Source organism: Choristoneura fumiferana, chromosome 29 (assembly GCF_025370935.1).
Source record: "Choristoneura fumiferana chromosome 29, NRCan_CFum_1, whole genome shotgun sequence".
NCBI lineage: Eukaryota > Metazoa > Arthropoda > Insecta > Lepidoptera > Tortricidae > Choristoneura > Choristoneura fumiferana.
The window spans coordinates 10041621-10063817 of record NC_133500.1 but is presented as its reverse complement, the minus strand read 5'-3'; the positions used below and the strand labels follow the sequence as shown (position 1 = coordinate 10063817).

The following is a 22197-nucleotide window of genomic DNA, read 5'->3' as shown; positions in this document are numbered from 1 at the left end:
TTTTCAATTTCATTGCAAGTTTATTGCGGTACATTTATTTTGATTTTCACCCGCATCATAATTCATCGGCACAAAATTTGGCCCACTCCACATACAAAATAACCTATTTTTGCATACATTTGAGGGCCAGATTTTTGCCGCTCACTATAGTTGTGACTAACAGCGAGCGAGGTGTTGCATCTAAAGACATACCTAACCCACGCTTCTCTTAGTTCCCGGGCCACTTTTGCTGAGCTGTCAAGGCTGGGTTAAAGTGTTTTTATTTTTAAACTATTTTTTGTTTTTCAATGAAAAAAATCCTCGGGCATAAGTTAGTTATATCATAAATCCGTAATTCTTGTTTAGTCACGGTGCGCGCGCGCCGTCCGAATGCCGACGCGCTCGGATGGCCGGGTCACGTGTTCCTGAACGGTCTGTAACACGATATATGGAGAAAGTGGTGAAAGTGCTTGGCGATAATGATTGTGATTAAGAATTTTAGCTACGGGGTAGGGGGCATCCTTTCAACTGCCTATACGCATCCTACTGCTGGGCCCTGGAGGCCATTACCTAGAACTGATCTAAAGAAGTGCAAGCCAGGTATTTGTCCAGAGCGGCAAATAATGTCTTCAAACTTAACCATTACCTAGATACTAGCCTAGGGTTGCCATAAGTGTGGGGACTCAGACCGGGACATTTAAAGAAAAAGTAGTAACGGTAGAAAAAAATAACTTTTATTACAACAATAGGTAACTTTAAAGGTTTAGTCCTTGCTTAAACACAAAACAACTTTTAACACAGTCATTTAATGCCAGCAACCCGCCAGTCGGGCCCTCTGTTCGTAGACGCTTTTCAAAAAAAAATTGGAAAATGCACGTTATCGGCTACGTTGTAGCCTAGCTAGTTAGTTAGTCATGTTTATTGTAGGTTATTATTTACCAAGTCCAGCCCCCCACTAAATAACTATGATTTGTAAACCGGGTCAATTTGCTTATCGGCCGGGACGCCGGGACACCATGCTTCAAACCGGGACATGTCCCGGCGTACCGGGACGTATGGCAACCCTATACTAGCCACTAGCATATGTAAAGAGCGGCGAAAATTGTCTTTATCCTGAGCAGCTAAATAGCTAGATGGTCCCCGCTGGTCTTCTCTCAGAATGGTAGGGTTTGGGATGCAGCTCCCGTACGTTTTAGGAGCTTCAAGCGAACCATATTTCTTCGTAAGTTCTTCGCTCATTGCGACACTAATGTCAGAACAGGTGTTCAACGGACCTCGCGATGCTAGCGCCACTAACTTGTCACCGAAACCCTGATTCCAAACAGCGCGCTATCAACTCTTGCCATAGGAAGTCATCGACGTAAATCACACATCGCTGTAGAGGTTTAAATAGTTAGAAGTTGTTTCGCGACATTGCCTGTTATTAGTGGGCGTCAATTGCACCGTAGATTGTTTACTTTGGAGTGCAACTAGTATGCGGCTACGGCCCAGCGGTTTAATGCGTGGATTTATGATGCATGATGATGATATGTAATGTTTTATGGGCATACCGACAGTTTAGAAGGGCGAAACTGTCGAATTAAAAAATAATTGAGAAATTTTCAAGTATACTAGGCAATCACAGAACCGTGTCGTAATGACATTCAATGTCATTCGATAAATAATGTTATAGAAAAACGAAATTATTTACTATGATTAGGTGGCATGGTGGTCCAGGAATCAAATTGTTTGACAGTATCTAGGAACCGAAGCGAATTAGCTAGTTGAAGTGGCAATGGGCAGGCCTATAGCACGGAGAACAGATGGTCTTTGGGGCCGAAAGGTTCTCGAGTGCAGACCGCGGATCGGCAAGTGCAGCGTAGGACGTCCACCAACGAGATGGACGGATGACTTGGTTAAAGTCTCGTTTTGCAATGTATTGTTTTTTTTTTTTTTCAGAGTAGAATAAATGCGGTAGAAATGAGAGCGTTAAGAAGTATGTTAGGTGTGAAATTGAGTGACAGAATTAGAAATAGTGCGATAAGGGAACGCTGTGATGTAAATGAAGGTATAGTCACACGGATTGAGAAAGGGATGCTTGGATGGTTTGGGCATGTTGTGAGAATGAATGAAAACAGATCGACTAAGCAGATCTATAAGACGAGCGTGAATGGGAACGTTGGGAGAGGAAGGCCTAGACGAACGTACCACGATCAAATCGGGGACGTTCTGAAGAAAGGTCGGGTCAGGAGTACTCTAAACCGACGTGCATGCATGAAAAGATTGATGAATGTAGAGGAAGCGAGAGTTGTATGCCAGAATCGTAGCAAGTGGAAGGATGTAGTATCTGCCTACCCCGTTGGGACAGAGGCGTGATTTTATGAATGTGTATGTATGTATGTATTGTCATTTTAGTTACATTATAATAAGTAATATTTTGTTTTAATACTTATTTTCAGGGTGTATCAATATTAATATCTACACATGACAGTAATCCTCTATTTCGAAATTTATTTAATTAAATTCTTTTTTTCAGAAATGGGAGCCAAGTCAGGTAAGCTCATGGTGATAATTGAGTTTCAAGAAAATTCGGGTTATTAACAGTACGGCACTAAAAAAAGGAGAATTATTAGTATGAAAGGAAAGGAACTCAAGGAACTACTGCAAATAATCCGATATTCAGAGGATCAGCTAGAAAGTCAAGAAGAGATGAGATATTTAACAATTTGCTTTACTTTGCCAGTGACTGTGAAACGAAGGTTGGTCAGGAAATGTCAGGGAAAATCAGGGATATTTTATAGTGCAGTGGACAACCTGGATAAGTCGTATATAGGGACGTCGCCCATGATTAATTGGACCGAAAGCAAACTGTCCGTATCAAACCGACGTTATTATTTCACCACGTTTTATTGCCGCTAGAAACAGCTGTTTCTCGTCGCGTAATGTCAAATGTCGGCCCAGTATGCGCCCGAGCGCTGTGAATGCTGTGATGTCATAAAAATAATTTATGATCGAAGATTGAAATTTTAGAAGCTTGTAAACGACTATTTGATCACCGGCTCGTGTTCTTGTCTATTTTTAAACCTATTTGCGAGTTGGTCCAGATGCTTTATTGTTTTATTACGTAATATTCTAATCCCGCTATCCATTGCATATTAATATTATACTTAAATGCGAAAGTGACTGGGTTTTATTACCTTTTTACGCTTGAACCGCTAGACTGCTTTGGATGAAACTTTGGTTTGGGAAAATTGAATACTTCCCATTTTTTTTTCAAGTAAATTATATTATAGTCTATTAAATTTTCACCTCTTTTCTTAATAAATCCAAACTGTTTATCGGAATCCTGAAAATTCCTATCTTCCAAAAATAGCCAATTCGAGCACGAAGCAAACACTGCCGTACCATCCTTTACTGGAACCATTTCGCCGCATTTTCAGGCCCCTATTTGAGAACCCCTGGATAAGACCAGGACGTAGAAATTTTCGTCATCCAGTAAGCTATAATCACATACTTAAAATCCAAAATTTCAAGTCTGTAGGTCATTTAGTTCCGAAGTTAAGCGAAAGCAAAGTTTTGCATTTATGACACACTCACTCATGATCATCAATATAGAACGAGTACTTCCCGTAAACTCAGAGAGCTGAAATTTGGTACAGAGTTGGGGTTTAATGGCCACATAGAGGGAAAACTATAAAAACTAGGATAATCGAAGATCTGGAGTACATGGTGACCCTGATTAGAAAACACAAGAGTTCAACCAAACTATTAGAGACTTGGCTAGTTTTTTACAGAATGTTTTTGGTGGGATTTCGTTTACAGAAGAGTGTCCAGAAAAATGAGACTGAAACGCTCGAATAATCGCTCTAAAAGCTTTTATCAAAAAATATTTTTTTTACTATACTTTTTTGGTATTATGTCAGTTTTAACGTAAAGGGCCAGTCTGCCCCGAAGTGGCAAGCGGGCTGCGTGCGACAATGTCGTGCGAGCGCCCTATTCCGCCCTAATGGTCCACTTCCCGCGACAATCCCCCGACGCGACAACTAAATTAATACTGTTTAATATGTTTGATGCGACGCTCGCGTCACGCTATTGTTGTTTATTATGTTGTAATTAGGCGATGCTACTTAAAGTTTTCTTCACCTTTTTTTAGGGTTCCGGAGCCAACATGGCAAAAACGGAACCCTTATAGTTTCTTCAAGTCCGTCTGACTGTCTGGCTGTCCGTCCGTATGTCACAGGCATTTTACTCGAAAACTACGAGATGTATATCAATTAAATTTGGAGTACAGATGTCTTGTCAAAGCCGCTATTTAGTTTTGTAGTTAAATTACAAAAATAAATATTTATAGTGTGGGCACTCTATACACGTAAAAGAAATTGATTTTTTTTTTAACTCGCTTCAACGTGTGGCACATAGTACGACAGCTCTTTTGAAAAGATAGTAAGATTTCTCAATAACTTTTTGCTTTTTGATTAACTGAAGATTTCCGGAAATAATCGCTCCCAAAGTATCAAAAATTGTGTCCCCCCCCCTCTATCTTGTAAACCGTTTGTTCAAAAAATATGGAAAGGTAACGCTTAATAATTACTTTCAACGAAAATTGGTTTCAACATTATCGGATATACCGTTTTTGAGTTATTGCCGAAAAACTGCGCTACTCAACAAAAGGACGCTCTTTTTCGGTTAATAGATTAGTGCAGCAGCAGGTCGTCGCGTGCGCAGCGGGCGCAGCTCGTGGGGCAGACATACCTACCTAGTTCTCGTTAATGCAGGTCATTCTCAGTGGTTCTTGAACACATGATAGAGGATTTAATATATGGATATAGATAAAATATTGTACACTCATGTGACTCTATTATTCGTGTTTTCAGGACCCCTATTACGATACAGTTGCATAAAATACTATTATTGTATAGGTACCTACACCACAAATAGTAAGTGATACAGAAAACAGGTATGGTCGACCAAGAAAGTTCTTTGCCAATTTTAACGACAGCTCCTACTTCAGAAATAAATAAATAAATAAATATAAATAAATATCACGGGACAATTCACACCAATTGACCTAGTCCCAAAGTAAGCTTAGCAAGGCTTGTGTTATGGGTACTAAGCAACGGATAAATATAATTATATAGATATAGATACATACTTAATACATATTAAACACCCAAGACCCGAGAACAAACATTCGTATTTTTCATACAAATATCTGCCCGACACGGGAATCGAACCCGGGACCTCAAGCTTCGTAGTCAGGTTCTCTAACCACTAGGCCATCTGGTCGTCTAAATGAAACAATAAGGCTGATATATTGACTTGTGAGTCCATTAAAGGGTGGTAAACCAATTTCTTGGTCGACTCTAGACAGAGAGGAAATGACAGGGTAAGCAATAGGCGGTCTTATCGCTTAAGAGCTATTTCTTCTAGGCAATCTTTGACACTAAACAATAAAGTTCTATATTCATGTATATGAAATTGTCACTCATTATTGATAAAATTATTGATTGACACTACGGATACCGTCATATTCAAATTCAGATCTGACTTTTCCCGATGGGATACCATTTGGCACTACATCTGTACCACTGATTCTCGTTAAATACAACTACTTATATATGAACTATTACGCGCACAGACCGATTTAAAAAAAAAATCGGACCATTGTATGTAGTAAAAAAATCACGTGATGGATTTTGACTTACAGGTGAATTAGACTCCACACGTTTGGCTGATACATCAATAACATTATTATCACTAAGCTTCGAAGCAGTCGGGAAAATGCGTTTGACCCGGTGTATGATACTGTTTTAACTTGACACTCTTCGCAGATGACGAGTCATCAGTCACGGCTGTCCGAGGCTGTCGCTGTCGTCTTTGATTTATTCCCGTATTGCTACCGCAGACCACTTACAACTGGAGTTAACTTTTCTTGCCAGTTTTTTTTGGTGGCATTGTTTAAGTAGAGCCAATGCTGGCGTCAAAATTTGTTATGTCCCTACGAAATAGGGAAAATGTAATAAAATGACAATATTTTTTTTCTTAATTTGTTTCAAGTTTCAATGCTTTGCAATGTGCAATAGTTTTTGCCCATCCCTCTGGAGAGAGATAAATTATATCATCTGTCTCACTCATTACTTTTTTATTTGGAGATTTTTATCAATTTTCTTTCAAACAAAGATTATTCTGACAATAATAAACACTTTATGTAGTGATGTGATTAAATATGTCCTGGCTATTTATTATCCCTACTATATAATATTATAAATGGGTAAGTAACTCTGTCTGTCTGTCTGTTACGCTTTTACGTCGAAATCGCTGAACCGATTTTGATGAAATTTGGTAGAGAGATAGTTTAAGCCCCAAGGATCAACATAGGATACTTTTTATTCCGGTAGAGGGCGCCACCGCGCGATAACCTAGGTCCACGCAGACGAAGTCGAAGTTGTATTTATATACAAAATCTTACTTCTTACTAATATTATAAACGCGAATTTGTATGGATGGATGTTTGTTTGGTTGTTTTTTACTCTTTCACGAAAAAACTAACACATAGGGTACTTTTTATCCCGAAATAATGTATGGTTCCTGTGGGATCAAAAAACATACATACTTCGCGCGCGAAGCCGCGGGCAAAAGCTAGTATACATAGGCTTTGTCGTTAATATACCGTTGTTGCCCGGGATGCACCGGCCCAAACTTGACTTGACTTACATATTTATAATACCAATTAATATCTAAAGCCAAATAAACTATTTCATTTCAAACACTCGAAAAGATTCGATTCGGCACTCCTGGTGTGATCATTGTATGCGACCTGTTTTGGCAAAACGCGCATTGCCTACTCCTGTGAATGCTGGCTTCGTGGTCGTGGTCCACGACTCGTGGACGGTTTATTACTAACCGTCACCATTGTGACCCATAGCCGATTGCGTTTTGCATGCGTTGAGTAGGCTGAGTACGTCACTTACACATTCTAGGATGTATAGGGTTTTGTTTATGGCCTTACGTAATTATAAAGTAAGGTAATCCTACTTATATTGCACTGGCGTGTTTGTCACTTTTTCGCGCTAAAACGGCGAGGCAGATTTGGAAGAATGTTATAGATTCGTGGATCTCTAGAATAACAGGTAGGCATGTAAAATATCCAAATCTCATGCGCTGAGTTTAAAGGCATGCTTTTTGCACGTGTGTGTTTTCGTTTTATAGGGTTAATATTGAGCGCGGTGTAATATTTGGGAATTCTCATGGGAATTTTGTAAAATCCCGGTTTTTATTTCGATTGCCAGAACTGATGGTTCACGCGAGCGAAGCCACGTGTAAAAGCTGGTGAGAAATAAATTTCATCCTTAATAATTAGTAATTTAATGCTAATTTAAAACAGCGCTTTTTACATAAAATTTACCGTGATTGAGCCCTATCTCACCTGATGTTAAGTGCAGATGAGGCCAAAGGTGAATCTCACTGGCTCAGTAACAGCCTATTCACTCTAGCCTTGAAGAGCCTTAGATTGTATTCTTTTGCATAGCATTTTTTTCCCGATTGCCCAAAAGGAGAAAAGTTTATTGAAAGAGAGAGCAGAACGAGCAAGTGAATCAACCAGCTTTGTCCTTCGTCTATTTGCTGAGTGGCAAAATATCTCCGCTTAATGGCCAAAAAAGGTCCTTGAACCTTTAACACCATGAAGACACCCTTTCACAGAACACAACTTAAATATCCCGAAAGAGTCCTTTCATAAATCCCGCTAAGTAATTACTCGTTTATTATAGAGCGCTGTTGCTGCCCGTTATTTACATAGCCTTATGCGAATCCACTCTGAAGTTATCTAATTACGGTAAAGTTTGTGTAGTCCATATTGTGCGGAAAATGGCGGCGGTGCGCATGGACTGGAAAACCGCGCGGTTTTCGAAACCAATATAATAGTATAAGGACCACACATAAATCATCATCATCATCATAAATTTAAGAGCTAGCTCTTGTCGGTGGAGTAATCGCCATTAATTACGCCTCTCTGTCAATGCTTTGAGCTCCTGAAGTCCTGATACGACTTACATTAACCTTCTCTTTGATTTGATCTATAAATAATTTATTGAATCAGGCGTTACTTTGCGGAGGTCCATATCAATGAACTAAAAGAATTTCCTTGCTCACCCGCGACCTTACGATAGCTAAGCTTATGCAAAATATGCGTGTTCATGCAGTTCCTCCACCTCCACACTGTAAGAATACACACAAATCACACAAACCCATCTATCACCACCACCACACAACACTGACGCGTTTCGAACTCAACCAGAGCTTATCTTCATAGTGACACAACCGTACACCATGCTACCAGTTGTTAGACTAACGAACCACAACCACCGAAGCTCTGAAGATGAGCTCTGGTTGAGTTCGAAACGCGTCAGTGTAGTGTGGTGGTGGTGATAGATGGGTTTGTGTGGTTTGTGTTCTTACAGTGTGGAGGTGGAGGAACTGCATGAACACGCATATTTTGCATAAGCTTAGCTATCGTAAGGTCGCGGGTGAGCAAGGAAATTCTTTTAGTTCATTGATCTATAAACTTATATAAATATTTGATCAAAATTAATAATACATTTTTGAGTTTACATACATAAAAAAGAACTAACCTAAGATAGCTTAACTAACTATAACAATGAAAATTATAAAAAGAATAACCCGTCTAAAAGATCTGCCCGTGGCAGGGTTCCCATGACGCTGGCCGCATTACCCCTTTGGATCGCAAGTGAGATCCGCTGGGATAAGTACGCGCCAGCTCTTGGGTCCCCAGAAGCCTCGACCAACCGGGATATAATAAATGAAATTTCAATAAATTTTACTGAAAATATTTTTTTTTTACGTTCGCTGCGGTGTCCTTTCCAGATCGGTATCTTCCGTACAAGTACGTAGCCGATTACACGCAGCAGTAATAAGACACTAGCGGCACGTTGCCTTCTTAGGATTACATAGAAATCATAAGCTTGTACGTGTTGTTGATTATAGACTTGCATGTTACCTACTTAACAATGAAAAACATCAAGTTACCTACGTCGCGACGAGCGTTTACATCAAAATTGTTCCCGCTGTAGATGATGTAAGCTGTGTTTATTACAAACAGCTAATCGGCTTCTACATCAACAGTGTGTGTGAGGGGGAGGGGGGACTATATCGACGTAAGTTACCATATGAACCTTGGTTAGGTACTAGGTGTTAGGTAGCGTTGTAAGAACCTTCGTAGTGTAATTGATTTAGGCTCCATTTTAACCCCTCGACCCATTTAGGATGGGTATCTGTCTGTCTTGGTATCGTAGCTCCCAAACAGATATTTAGTACTAAAATCAAAATTTGAATTCGTATTTATGATGTATTTACTTGTATAAAAATAGGTAGAGTCTGCATTTGATTTGTTTTTTTTTATATGCTCATTTTTCGAAACTGAAATAGTAATTTCCTAAAAAAAAATTTTTTTTAACTAGTGCGAGGTAAAAACTTCTCTTGACCTCCACAAATCCCAGTCAAAAATATTTTTCTAAGTATTTCGTATTTTATACGGAATCTTCCATAGTTTAGGTATATTTTATACCTTAGGCTGCTATTTACTCTTAAACTACTAATAATTCTCAAGCAAACTTAACCGTTATAGTTTTCCTTGAAAGTTTGATATACTATCTAAAATCCTGAATTTTTTCAAATTTTTCCACCCACCCGTTTACATTTTAGGGGGGGAGGGGGGACGCAATCGAATTTAATTTCATTTAAAGTTGAATATTTCGCAAACAAATCGTTGAATCGAAAAATCGTCTTAGTAAACCCCTAATGGTAATGGTTAAAAGCCCTATCCAACGATACCCCACACTATAGGGTTGGATGAGAAAAAAAATCACCCCCACTTTACGTCTATAGGAGGTACCACAAAAAAAAATTTTTTTACCCCAAGAAAAATTAACGACAGACAGACATGGCGAAACTATAAGGGTTTCAAGATTGGTTTTTTGGAATCTTTTTGTATTTTTTATTTCAATTCCAAATTTTTACTTTTACGGTCATCCCGTAAAACCGAAATTGAAAATACAAACTGAAATATAGATGCACAGAAAAAACAGAAAAATAAGACCATCACTGGGAATCGAACCCAGGTCCTCGGTAATCCGTACCGCGTGCTATACGCTACACCACTGATGGTCATCATCCACGGATGGGGGTTCGATTCCCAGTGATGGTCTTATTTTTCTGTTTTTTCTGTGCATCTATATTTCAGTTTGTATTTTCAATTTATAAGGGTTTCGTTTTTGCCATTTTGGCTCCGGAACCCTAAAAAGCCTTAAATTGTGTGCATGCACGTTATCCATTTGAGGGTAGATATTGCCTTCTAAAACGTGTTGGCGTGGCAGAAACAGTTTTGAAGTGAGCTCACTTTGCCTAAGCTGTCATTTCTAATTTTAACCCTGTAAAGCCGACAAAGACCGAGCGCCTACTAGACCAGTAGGCGTTAAGTTAATAAACCCTAGCCTACCGTTACCAAATACCCCTATTTTCCACAAATTGTATCAAGGGTTAAAGTTAAAATATATTTCCTTCGTGCCGTAACCATAAAAAATAACGACCTCCGCTCAGCGAAGTCTAAAGCGACGCTAAATTCAATTTGTTATACACATTATTTTAATCATTATGGACTCTGGGATCGGTGCTTAAATAAGCTTAGAGATCGTATATTCAATTATCATTTTTCAAGGGGCTGTGCCAGTATTCTAGGTGTTCGAAATGCTGATAGAGGCAGAAAGAATACCAAATTCGAGTGGATTGGGCGCGATATGTCTGCGGAAGGCATCCGGATCGTCGGACAAATATCGCCTCCAATTGGGTTCCATGCGACGGGCACCAGAAAAAAAGCAGAACCATTTTAGTACCTGTCGATCTAAGATGGCAAGATTTTGCGCAGGATTGAGACGGGTGGAAAGAAAAGGAGTCTTTACCCAGCAGTGGGACACTTAATTGGCTATATTAAAAAGGGGTAGTAGACTGAAATGGTGGGTGAGCAAACTGAGCAATGGAATGGTGCTATAACCACTTTAATTCCCACCCGGCTTGTCAATTGTTTTTAACGTAGCATCATCTGTTCCTTCCCCAAAATCAAAATTTCATAAACCGAACATTCTCCTCATGTGCGTAATGTCGCAACATCGACATTGGCAAAATATGTCTTGCTAAAAACAGCAAGAGTGAAAGCCATTATTTAAAAAAAAAAAATGATGACAAGGGCGAAGCTTGTGTCTTAACTGCGTTGCATCAGGACCAGGAGACTTAATTTATTTTTGTTGCCCAAACGAAATCGGCGACCCATCATCACGGTGAGACGATGTCGTTTTGTGTGGCCTATGCCCACTAAAGTCCCTGGATATTTTAACGCTCATCTTTTTTCTATGTTCATAATTGTCATAAAACAAACCCAACCTAACCTATAGTTTTCTATAGGATGACCATTTAAATATTTCAGAAAAATGTAAGCTTTCAGTGGGAAAAAAATTATGACAAACGATGATTCGGACAAAAATTACGGTATGACTAGCGAAGAGTATGCGAGCTTTGGCGCTCCCGGCAGAACTAGACGGCGATGGCGGATGAACTGGACTACTTGAAAGACTGGCCTTTGTATGCAGTTGCCAGAAAATAGTGGAAATCATGGTGGGGGGAGGCATTTAGACGGAATAGGTTAACAACATAGCTATGCCTTGAATCAAAAATTTGTTAATTTCAGACAACCCGGGTCTATTATCGCTTGCCGTGAGCGTATCGTATACGCTCGTACGTAGTGTAGCTCTAGCCTTACGCTGTAACGTCTATTAAGAATCACAATTACTAACTACTACTGGCTTCGGCTTATCATCACCGCGCAGGCGCTAGGGTGTTGACATAGACATAGACATAGACATAGACATAACTTTATTTCGACATCTAACTTAAAATAATACATAATTTACAGAAAATAAAAACATTTGATGATGTCGAAAAGGAATTGACTCAGCATTATGCTGCAGTAAGTATATGCTGCCTACTACAGCGCTGATTTTCAGCCAACACCTTCATATCTTTGCACCTAATGTGTTGGACCGGAATCAGCACAAATGAGTGTGTGTCGGAAAAGTGTACAATAAATAGGTAATAACAAATTTATAAATTTACGAAGAACAACAATAGCTTATAATCTGTGATTAAATATGTAGTAACCAAACGCAAGCCTGATTAAAAGTCAAAAATAAGGTAAGTATTCGTGTTAGAGATATGAATAAGTAGCCTTCCCACCTGCGGGGAGTGCTTTTTGCAAATTAATTAAATATGCACTAAGTTTAAACTTAAAATTACTAATAGTGACTAATTTTTGAATGGCGGAGGCAAGTTATTCCAACACTTCGTGGCAGTGTATTTAAAACTACCCTTAAATGCGGCAGTTCGGTGGTACGGAACAGCTAGCTCATTGCTGACCTCTCTGAGTCCATGCGTACTGGATCTGCTTTTTACGCCAAAGCTGAGTGTTGACTACTTACACGATTACGAGGTGTCGCGCACGTTTATACTAACACGTGATTGCCTACAGTGTGAGTATCCTTTTCGAGAGATTCGGTGGGTATTTTTTGACGAATTCCCTCTTTAGAAGGAGCTAGTGCGTCGGGGAAGAATTTGAATGATATTGGGGCGGGGAGTTTTCACAATAAATTGCAGATTTGCGTACACGTTTTCGCAATAAATGTCAGATATGTATGGAGTACACAATGATAGTTATGAAGAATAATTCATTATGTTAATTAATTAAATTAACATATTTATTCTTTCACTACATACACGTCACCAAAGTGACCTAGTTCCAAAGAAAGCAAAGCTTGTGCTACGGGTAGGTACCAGGCAACGGATAAACATACATAAATACATACATAATAAACACCCTAGACTCGAGAACAAACATTTATATTTTTCATTAATTTTCAATCTACTCACTATCCAGTCGCCAAAAGACGACAAAAGAATTAAGGCGATAATACGTGGAAGATATACCGGATTGATTTTGACTTAAATTATCAGTAAAACAAACTTAGACATTGAATATCTGCCGAGAACAAAAACTACTAGTAGTACCGAAAAAAACAAATTTTCAAAAACTTGCGTAGATTAGCAACCGCAATGGCATTTCAAAAAATATTTTCTGGGACAACCTTTATTATCACTTTTCTATTTTCCGGAAAGGACCCTGAACCGAAGGCCAGACAATGACAGATGACACTGTCAAAGTTGCTTGACGATGACTGATGCGAGCCGCGATATAACTCGCGATGCATCAAAGTGTAATAGAAAAAAGGGATGGTCGTTTGTAGCTTACTATGTTGTAAAAGAGAAAGTGTATAGTTTGGGTAGCAACACAGATTTAATAACAAGATGTTACGCTAGCAAAAAACGCATATAGCTAGCTAGAAAGCTATAGTGTTTGTTTCCCTAGTTCTCTATCGAAAATAACTGATATGGGTTAGCGTTACCATGCCTAATATGCTTATGACAATCTGTATTATGTTCTTGTGGCACAAATTAATTATCAACCCCAACCCCTTTTAAATGTAAAGTGTGACGTAATTCATGATCATGGGTAGCCTCTTATTGCAGACTACCCGCCTCGCAAGATGGAAAAATAAAGCTCTATAATCAAAAGCACTTCACCCCTTTCCCCTAAACTACGCCGGCGCTGGGACTCCTCGCTAGTTAGGTACATTATTATTATTATACTTATGTATAAACCTTCCGTAGAAAATTATCTAACTGATGGTGAAATCGCATTAAAATTCGTCGTGTAATTACGGGTTGGTCCGTGATTAATTGTCAAGGAGAGCTCGAACGGAAAAACGACAGTAAACTGCGCGTCATTAATACGTGATAAACCATTGTCTTATTTTAATAATAACGTCGTGTATCATGGTAGTTTAAATTAAAAAATCGAAGTGTTTGTCATCATCATCATATCAACCGTAGGAAGGACGTCCACAGTTGGACTTGCCCCCATCCCATGTGCCTCCAGTTGTTTCGGTTGGAAGCGGCCTGATCCACTGCGACCCCGCGGTTTTAACCATCCATCCATCTCGTTGGTAGACGTCCTACTCCTCCTAATGATGAGTGAATGAATGAGCATCTGGGGGCACGGCAGTGCCCCCGTCAAGTCGAGCAAAACAAAAGCGCGGCCGTACCATACTTTCCTCGAAGCCATTCAGGCTATTTTCAACCTGTTATTTTGTGCTGTCACAGAATAAGTAATAGTACAAGTACAGAAGTTTCACTGCCGTACAAAGTGACGTTTAGGCATAAGAATCGTGCCTACTGTATGCTTCTCTGTCTATCGCATAACTCGTGTTCACTCGCACGCGTTGAGTCGCACTGAATCGCCTCAACGTGGGGAGGCCCGGTATGTACTTGTAGCTCGGCGGCGGAATGGCCTAGTGACACCCCCTGGTGCTGTTTCATTTTTCACTAACAATATTAATTCTGTGTGCTTACTTACTGATAATAATAATGGATACCTACCTAATGTCCGAAATAAATGATTTCATTTCATTTATCAGCACCTTTAAGCGAAATGCGAATGGCTGGCCGCAAGCAACGCAATCGTCTATATAACTACGTGAAGAATTCATGTCCGAAAAGCTCGAAGTGTCCGAAACTGCGAGTATCCGCCGTCTGAAATTACCCGCCCATCACTCTATCCCCTAGTACAGTTTTAGCCGAGCATTTGCGCTCGTTTGTCATTTTAATGTCCACTCCGATGCCTGTCCGTCTAACGTGACGTTTCTATCCTCCAGGGGGCTATTCTCGTGATGGCGGACAGTTTTTGGTGGCGGTCGATATTTTGGACGAGTTTTTGTTCTAGAAAACACGCACACGTTATTTTAGATATTACTGACTGGGACTGGGGACTGTTGACCTATCTGTATTTTTTTTTTTGTTATATAATTATAACTTGGTTTGTTGCTACCCGCCGCTAGAGGCGCTGGATATTGAATGGTCAGATTAGTTACTCTCAACTTGTTATTGCTGCATAGCAATACAATACAATGTAATGACTCTTTGTTGAACACTAACACAAAGTAAACATTACAGAAAACACAGCTATATAGATATTTTCCAAGGTAATCAATAGGCAACCTTTACAGTAGCAAATATTCATTATAGCGTTTAAATTTCCCCACTTTAACAATAGGTTAGTGAATATTATTTACTTTATTACATAAGACGAATTATTTAATCTATAGGGAAAAAAGTGGAGACAAACGCTGTAAAAATTATTTACGATGCAGAAATAAAAAGTTTTAGAAACAGAACTAACTGCTCTGTCTATTTGCTCATTAATTGAGACATAATAACTTATTCATTTAATTTTCTATGTCAACAAAAGGGTCGGAAAATCGAACGTTATACCCTTGTAAATGCATAACAACGACAATATAAAACGAAAAATTTCATATCAGTACTTGAAGTCATGGGCTCATATCGTAACATCATAAAGTAGTCTTTTTATTTTTTTAAGTACCTGATTACTCACTTTCAAGTAATTCTATCATTAATTTATTCACGCATTTGTTCAATTCATTCATTCGTACATGCCTCATCATCAGATCATCATCATCTCAGCCGTAGGACGTCCACTTTTGGCCTCCCCCATAGACCTCCAGTCGCTTCGGTTGGCAGCAGCCTGCATCCACAGTGAACCCGCGGCTTTAACCAGGTCATCCAACGGTGGACGTCCTACGCTGAGCTTGCCGATTTCATTAATTTTATACTATACGAATCATTCGGATTTGGTAATGACGGCCGTTTTTCCAACTTTTGGCCAACTGTCTCGCATTTCACATTTGTATTAAAATGTTGGTGTACTGCCTTTTCGGCGAAATATGTTTCGCCAAATTTCACTTATCAACCAACCTTTCGCCAAAGTTTCATTTGGCAAACTAATATTTGGCGTAACTTTACTTCGCATTTTTTTTATTTCGCAACATTTTTACATTGCAAAATTTTACTTCATCACACATTTATGTGGCAAATAATTATGTAGCAAATGATTGGCTTAGGCAAATAAGAAATTGTCAAATAACATTTGGGCAATTTATTATTTGCCTAAGCCAATCATATTGCATACATGTGGGAATGAGGGTGGATTAATGTTAGAATGATTTGATGTAAACGAGCGACCGAATGACTGAAGACTAATGTGGAGTGAATGAGACGAGCGAATGAGTAAAAGAGTGTGAGTTACGATCGGGTGAGCCTACGTGCTAGTTGTGTTTTCTGTTCTTTGCTATTTACCGTATTCCATTTAATTTTTTGTAATAAACTTTTTCTTATTTTATTTCGAAAAGTTTGTTTTCCTTCGCACGATCCCACATTTTTGGGGGCTCGTCCGGGATCAGAAGGAAAAAAAAAACTGCGAATACGACGACGAATGGTGTGCTACGTGTAACGAGGCGGTTACATTTTTCTGTTACGGCGGTTGCTACTTACGACGGGCGGCCGAAATAACAGTGACGACGAGTTTTTTGCTGGCTTTTGGAACAAGACGGTTTCTTTCGAGCGGCAATAAACGGCACATCAGAAAGATGGAAACGGATAAGGTGTATGACGAGGCAGCTAGCGAGGCTCCGAGTGGAGGTGTGGATGAGGCACCGAGACTCAAGCTCCAAACGACGAATACGACGACGACGACTACTGCAAGAGTGATGACGACGTACGACGTTGATGAAAGCTTGCAGTACATTGACGACTTAGTAAGTAAATTTAGCGCCCAAGACGAGATGGAAAGCGTGACTAAATTTATCGAAGATATTGAAGAAAACGCTGTGATATTTGGGTGGACGCCCTTACAACAATTATTTGTTGCTAGGCGTAGCATGACGGGTACTGCGGCGCTTTGGCTTCAAGCGGAGCGACCGTTTAAGTCGTGGGATGACCTAAAACACGCGCTGAGCAAAGAATTCCCAGATACTGTAAATATTAAGGCGATACACGAGCTGATGGCGGCGCGTAAGAAGAAGAAAGACGAGAGTTGCTTCGACTACCTACTCACGATGCGCGAGTTAGGCAACCGAGGTAAAATGCCAGACGATGTGGCTATTCAATACATAGTCGACGGCATCGAAGACCTAGAGGCCAACAAAATTATGTTGCACGGCGTTACATCGTATAGTGACCTAAAGGGAAAAATCAGAATCTACGAAATGATAAAAAACAAGACGGTACCTACGCATTCGCTACGAGGTGAGATGAGCAAAAGCCGGCCTAAACCGGTTTCCCCGAGCTACGAGAAGTGCGACAGCTGTGGAAAGGAGAATAATGCATTCAGTACGTGTCCCAAGATAGAAAAAGGTACGAAGTGTTTGCGATGTAACCAATTCGGGCACATATCGGCACACTGTGCAATTGCATCAACGATATCGAGCGAATCAGCTGACGTGAAACATGATGGCGGCGGCGCGGACGGAAATCGAGCGACGAGCTTGTTCGTGCAAACTCTCGGTCACACTCAAATGAATGAACGGAACGAAGAATGTCTTCGGAACGAGGTGACCGGGAACGACATGAACATGGCGGCGAAGATGGCGGCAATGACAGCGACAGACGTCAGATGTCACACCAATGACGTTGACAGTTGTGACAGTAGCTCAAGCAGTTGTGATCGAACTCGAGATGAAAACATCGATCGGAAGCCGACGAAGACAATGTTATGTGATCGAAGTGTAAACGCGATAATGGACTTCAACAGTGACGTGAACCGTGTGTCGGAAGACTGTTACCAGTCGTTAGGCGCGCAGGGTAACAAAAAGTGTGAACTGTTGTTGACGGGGCTCGGTGCGATCCGTGTTTTATCGCCGGGATACGTAAAGACGGACATCCTAATAGACGACGAGTGCTTCGGAGTGGTGCCAGCGATGAAGCACCACGAGAATTACCTCCATAGTTATTTAGTGTTAAAGGCGCAGACCGTCAGAGGGTGTATAAAAAAAGTGTTTACCTACTGGTGTGGTGTAAAGTTTAAGATGGTTACAGACCCTTGTTATGGTTTTCTTTGCACCTATGTTACTGGTATGGTGTAAAATTGAAAACTGTTTTTTCCTTAAAGATGTTTAGTTGTACCTACTTACTAAGATTGGTAAGCTATTTTTATAGCATAAGATGTGTTATTGTAATGATGGCTTATAGCACACATGTTCTAGGATTAAGGTGTACCTAGGTTAAGATGTTTAGATGTATAAGATGTTTTGTTTAAAGGATGCCTGGGGACAGTCATGTGTGTAGGATGGCCGAATGTGGGAATGAGGGTGGATTAATGTTAGAATGATTTGATGTAAACGAGCGACCGAATGACTGAAGACTAATGTGGAGTGAATGAGACGAGCGAATGAGTAAAAGAGTGTGAGTTACGATCGGGTGAGCCTATGCGCAAGTTGTGTTTTCTGTTCTTTGCTTTTAAAAACGTATTCAGTAGTTTAATTTTTTTTAATAAACTTTTTCTTATTTTATTTCGAAAAGTTTGTTTTCCTTCGCACGATCCCACATACATTGCAAAGTTATACTTCAATTTGATTTGTGCGAGCGAGCGAAGCGAGCGAGCAAGACGGTTCGGAACAGAAGCGACTTGGATAGTTTAGGTTCAGAAGGCTAAGGCGGGAGCGCAGCGGAGCGTAGCTCCCGCCTTAGCCTTCGATGTTAGGTTTTTTTTATAGCAGCCCGGATAAATGACACTAGAAAAGTAGGTTGGATGCCATTCAATAAGTTGCTAAATTAAGGTATGCCAATCAATACATTTGACGAAAACATAAATGACATCTTAAAAAAAATCCAGGTAATAATTTGCATAATAATAATTTATCGAATCATTAGTTGGGAAGTGATATCAGTGCGAAACGTTGAGTTGGGAAATAACATTTCGCCTATATAAAAATATGGGATAAATAGTTTGGGAGTTAATAATTTGCTAAATAATTTTCGCCGATACATTAGTAAACCTAAAATGTTACATGTTATTGTTTTAACTTTCATCAGTGTATGCACTCATAACAATGACATAGCGTAACGTGAATACGTTAACAGCTCTATTTATGACTTTGCAAATTATAGCTCCGATGTGGAATGGAATGGAATGCGACAATGTTACATTTAATGGCTTCATATAGTGTCATTAATACGAGTAATAATAAAATAAAATCCTTACTAAATATATAATATTATAAATGCGAAAATATGTCGATCTGTCTTTTCTTCACGCTTAAACCACTGGACTGATTTAAACTAAATTTGGTATGGAGATGATTTGAGATCGTCGGAAAATTGCATAGTTCCCACGGTATAGCGATAAGCGAATTTCTCAGACGGAGTCGTGAGCAAAAATGAAAATAATGTGATACTTAGGGGCTGTTTCACCATCCATTGATTAGTGTTGCCGTCTCCGTCTATTCGAACAAAACAAATAGAGACGGCATCACATTTAACCGTCAGTTAACACTAATCAATGGATGGTGAAACAGCCCCTTGTCAATCGAATAGTTTGTGCCACTATCACATGCCAACTGTTTTGCATAGAAATAAGTCCTGACTCGGAGATTGTTTTAGTATTATAGCACAGAAAATTACGCAATTACAGGTACTATTTTCATGTGTGTTTTCCTATTTTTTTTTGTTTATTTGTGTGTAATTGTGTAAATTTTGTTGTATATATAATATATGTCTTCGTGTTAGTCAATAAATGTTTTTTTTTCTTTTTTTTTCAGTTTGTACGGGATATAATTAAACAACTCGTGTCATTGTTAGCCTGTAACCCTTGTTTACGTAGCGTAGATGACATAGCAACGGCTATGTTACTACTGTTTACTTATTATAATTTCCTCCGTCATAAACGTGGCCCAGATATGCATTTTTAGACAAAAATACTGTATCTTTGAATGTAAATATAATTTGTGCTGACTTGCAACAGTGACAAATGCCAAAGTCACCGCGCGACCAAAAATATAACGCTCTCATCGAATTAATTTGTCATAACGTAAATATTTTGGTGTATCTATAATTAGTCCCCTTGTCGTGGGTGGGACGTCACCTTGATTATTAAAGTTAAAATGTGAGATGTTTTAAATTTGGTTGCATTTTATCAAGAATACGGTATTTGACAACTTCTGATTTTGCCATATCTTAATATTATTATGAAAATATAGATAAACAGATAGTGTTGAGCGAAGAGAAAATTAAAATCGGTTGAAAATTAGATTTATAGTGATTTAAAAAAAAAACTATATATCTGTCTCTTTCTCAAACGCTTTTCTCTATGCAGCAAGAATGGCGGTACTGGCGTGTGACGTCACATGCCAGTATGTCTTTCTCTGTCTAATCTTGAATTTTAAACCTTAAAAATTGTTTTTCTAATCGATAACAAGCATGGTGTAGTTTTAATTTATAAAACATATACAAAATAGTTAAATAAATGTATTTTCTTTCTTTCTTTCTTTCTAAATACCGTATTGTATACGTATGTGCCATCGACGCGCGTTGACAGCACGTTTTTCCTGTCACTAGCAGCCATACATCGTATCGTATCGCGTTTATATCGATACTAATGTGCGTCGAGGGCGCATTTAAAAAACGCAATGTGCAAAGGCCCTAAGGTGACATGTGTGGTCTCGAATAAATTGCTAATCTAGGGTTAAGTAATGACAAAATGACATGAACTTTAAACTCTTTCACAGGATACGCTTTTTATTTTATTCTAGACCGCGTATAAGCTTCACGTTTTTAGACGACCGGATAGCCGTGTGGTTGGAGAACCTCACTACGAAGCTTGAGGTCCCAGGTTCGATTCCCGGCCGAACTAGATATTTGTATGAATAATACGAATGTTTGTTCTCGGGTCTTGGATGTTTAATATGTACTTAAGTATGTATTATCTATATAAGTTTGTTTATCCGTTGCCTAGTATCGATAAGTACAAGCTTTGCTTAGTTTGGGACTAGGTAAATTGGCGTCAAGTGTCCCATGATATTTATTTATTATTTTATTCGTGGACTGACTTGTAGTTACAAATTAATGTAATTGTATGATTGATACGATCGAACTACTTTTGTTAATTGAGCTGCGCTTCATACGTACGTATTGATTAAAACAGGTTTATAGCGCAAAGTAATTTTTGGGATTCACTAGTTCAGGTGCGCAAGTTAAATAAAAGCTTGGAATTAGTGTATTTGTGCGATTACGACGAAATGTCTGTATATTTATGTCTGTGTTTACAATTGTGTGACGATTTTTTTTTATGTAATAGTTTCTAGAAACATAATCAATGTTGTCACCAGCTTACGCAAGATTTTTTTTTATATTTTTAAGCAGTGTAGTGTATATTATATTTAAATGCGAAAATGAGTGTGTGTTTGTTATGCTTCTATGCTTAAAGTTATCAACCGATTTAGCAAGGACAAAGCATACTTTAAATCAGATTTAAACAATATTAATCTTAACTTAATCCATCTCTAATAATTGAAAAGCTACTCGAAATAGCTAAAGGATGAGTCCCTAAGGATTTAGGACTGAACCTCTAATAATACTAAAGCCCTGGCTATTCCCTATGGGCGGTTCTAATCACAGAATTAATGTTGAGGGAAAAAATGACTCGTCCAGCAGTGGGACGTACAGTACCCGGCGGTAAAGATCGGAAAAAGACAATTGGCTATTCACGACGATTTTCGAACACTGGCGACCGCAATCATAGTATTTATTAGTGACGTTTGATTATCAAATAATTACTGCACCATTATGGACTCAATTAGTTTACGTCAAATTAATGAAAACTAGAAAACGGCAACTACTAGAAAAAGGATAGTTCCCTCTTTTTCCTAAACATGACATAGAACAATTTAATGTTTTGTGGAGTTTCAACAACTCTTTATTATATATTTTCATCTAAATGCGTCCGTTTCTATTGCACCTGTACAAAGACTGACAAACGTCACATAAGTAGTGTTTGACAACGCTCTACGAAGCCGAAATTAGCCGAGTCTCTTTCCAAAGACCGATGTGCAATCTTTATGGCCGGGTACTGTACATAGGCCGGGATGATGATGATGTGTTGAAAGCGCGGCGGGTGTATCTGAAACCTTCTCCTTCTCTGAAAGCTTGAAACCAGTAGGTATCAAACATGCGTTACTAAGCGGTATACGTCAAGTGGCGAGTTGTCTTTCA

General features: G+C 39.1%; 1 protein-coding gene across 1 annotated transcript in view; it reads left to right on the top strand.

Annotated features, from left to right (window-relative positions):
* The window catches only part of sm (heterogeneous nuclear ribonucleoprotein L), a 455512-nt gene that overhangs the window by 33696 nt on the left and 399619 nt on the right, over window positions 1-22197 (top strand). The window contains exon 2 of the mRNA XM_074109858.1: window positions 2495-2512. Within this exon, the coding sequence (XP_073965959.1) occupies window positions 2495-2512 (18 nt within the window). The remainder of the gene's footprint in view (window positions 1-2494; window positions 2513-22197) is intronic.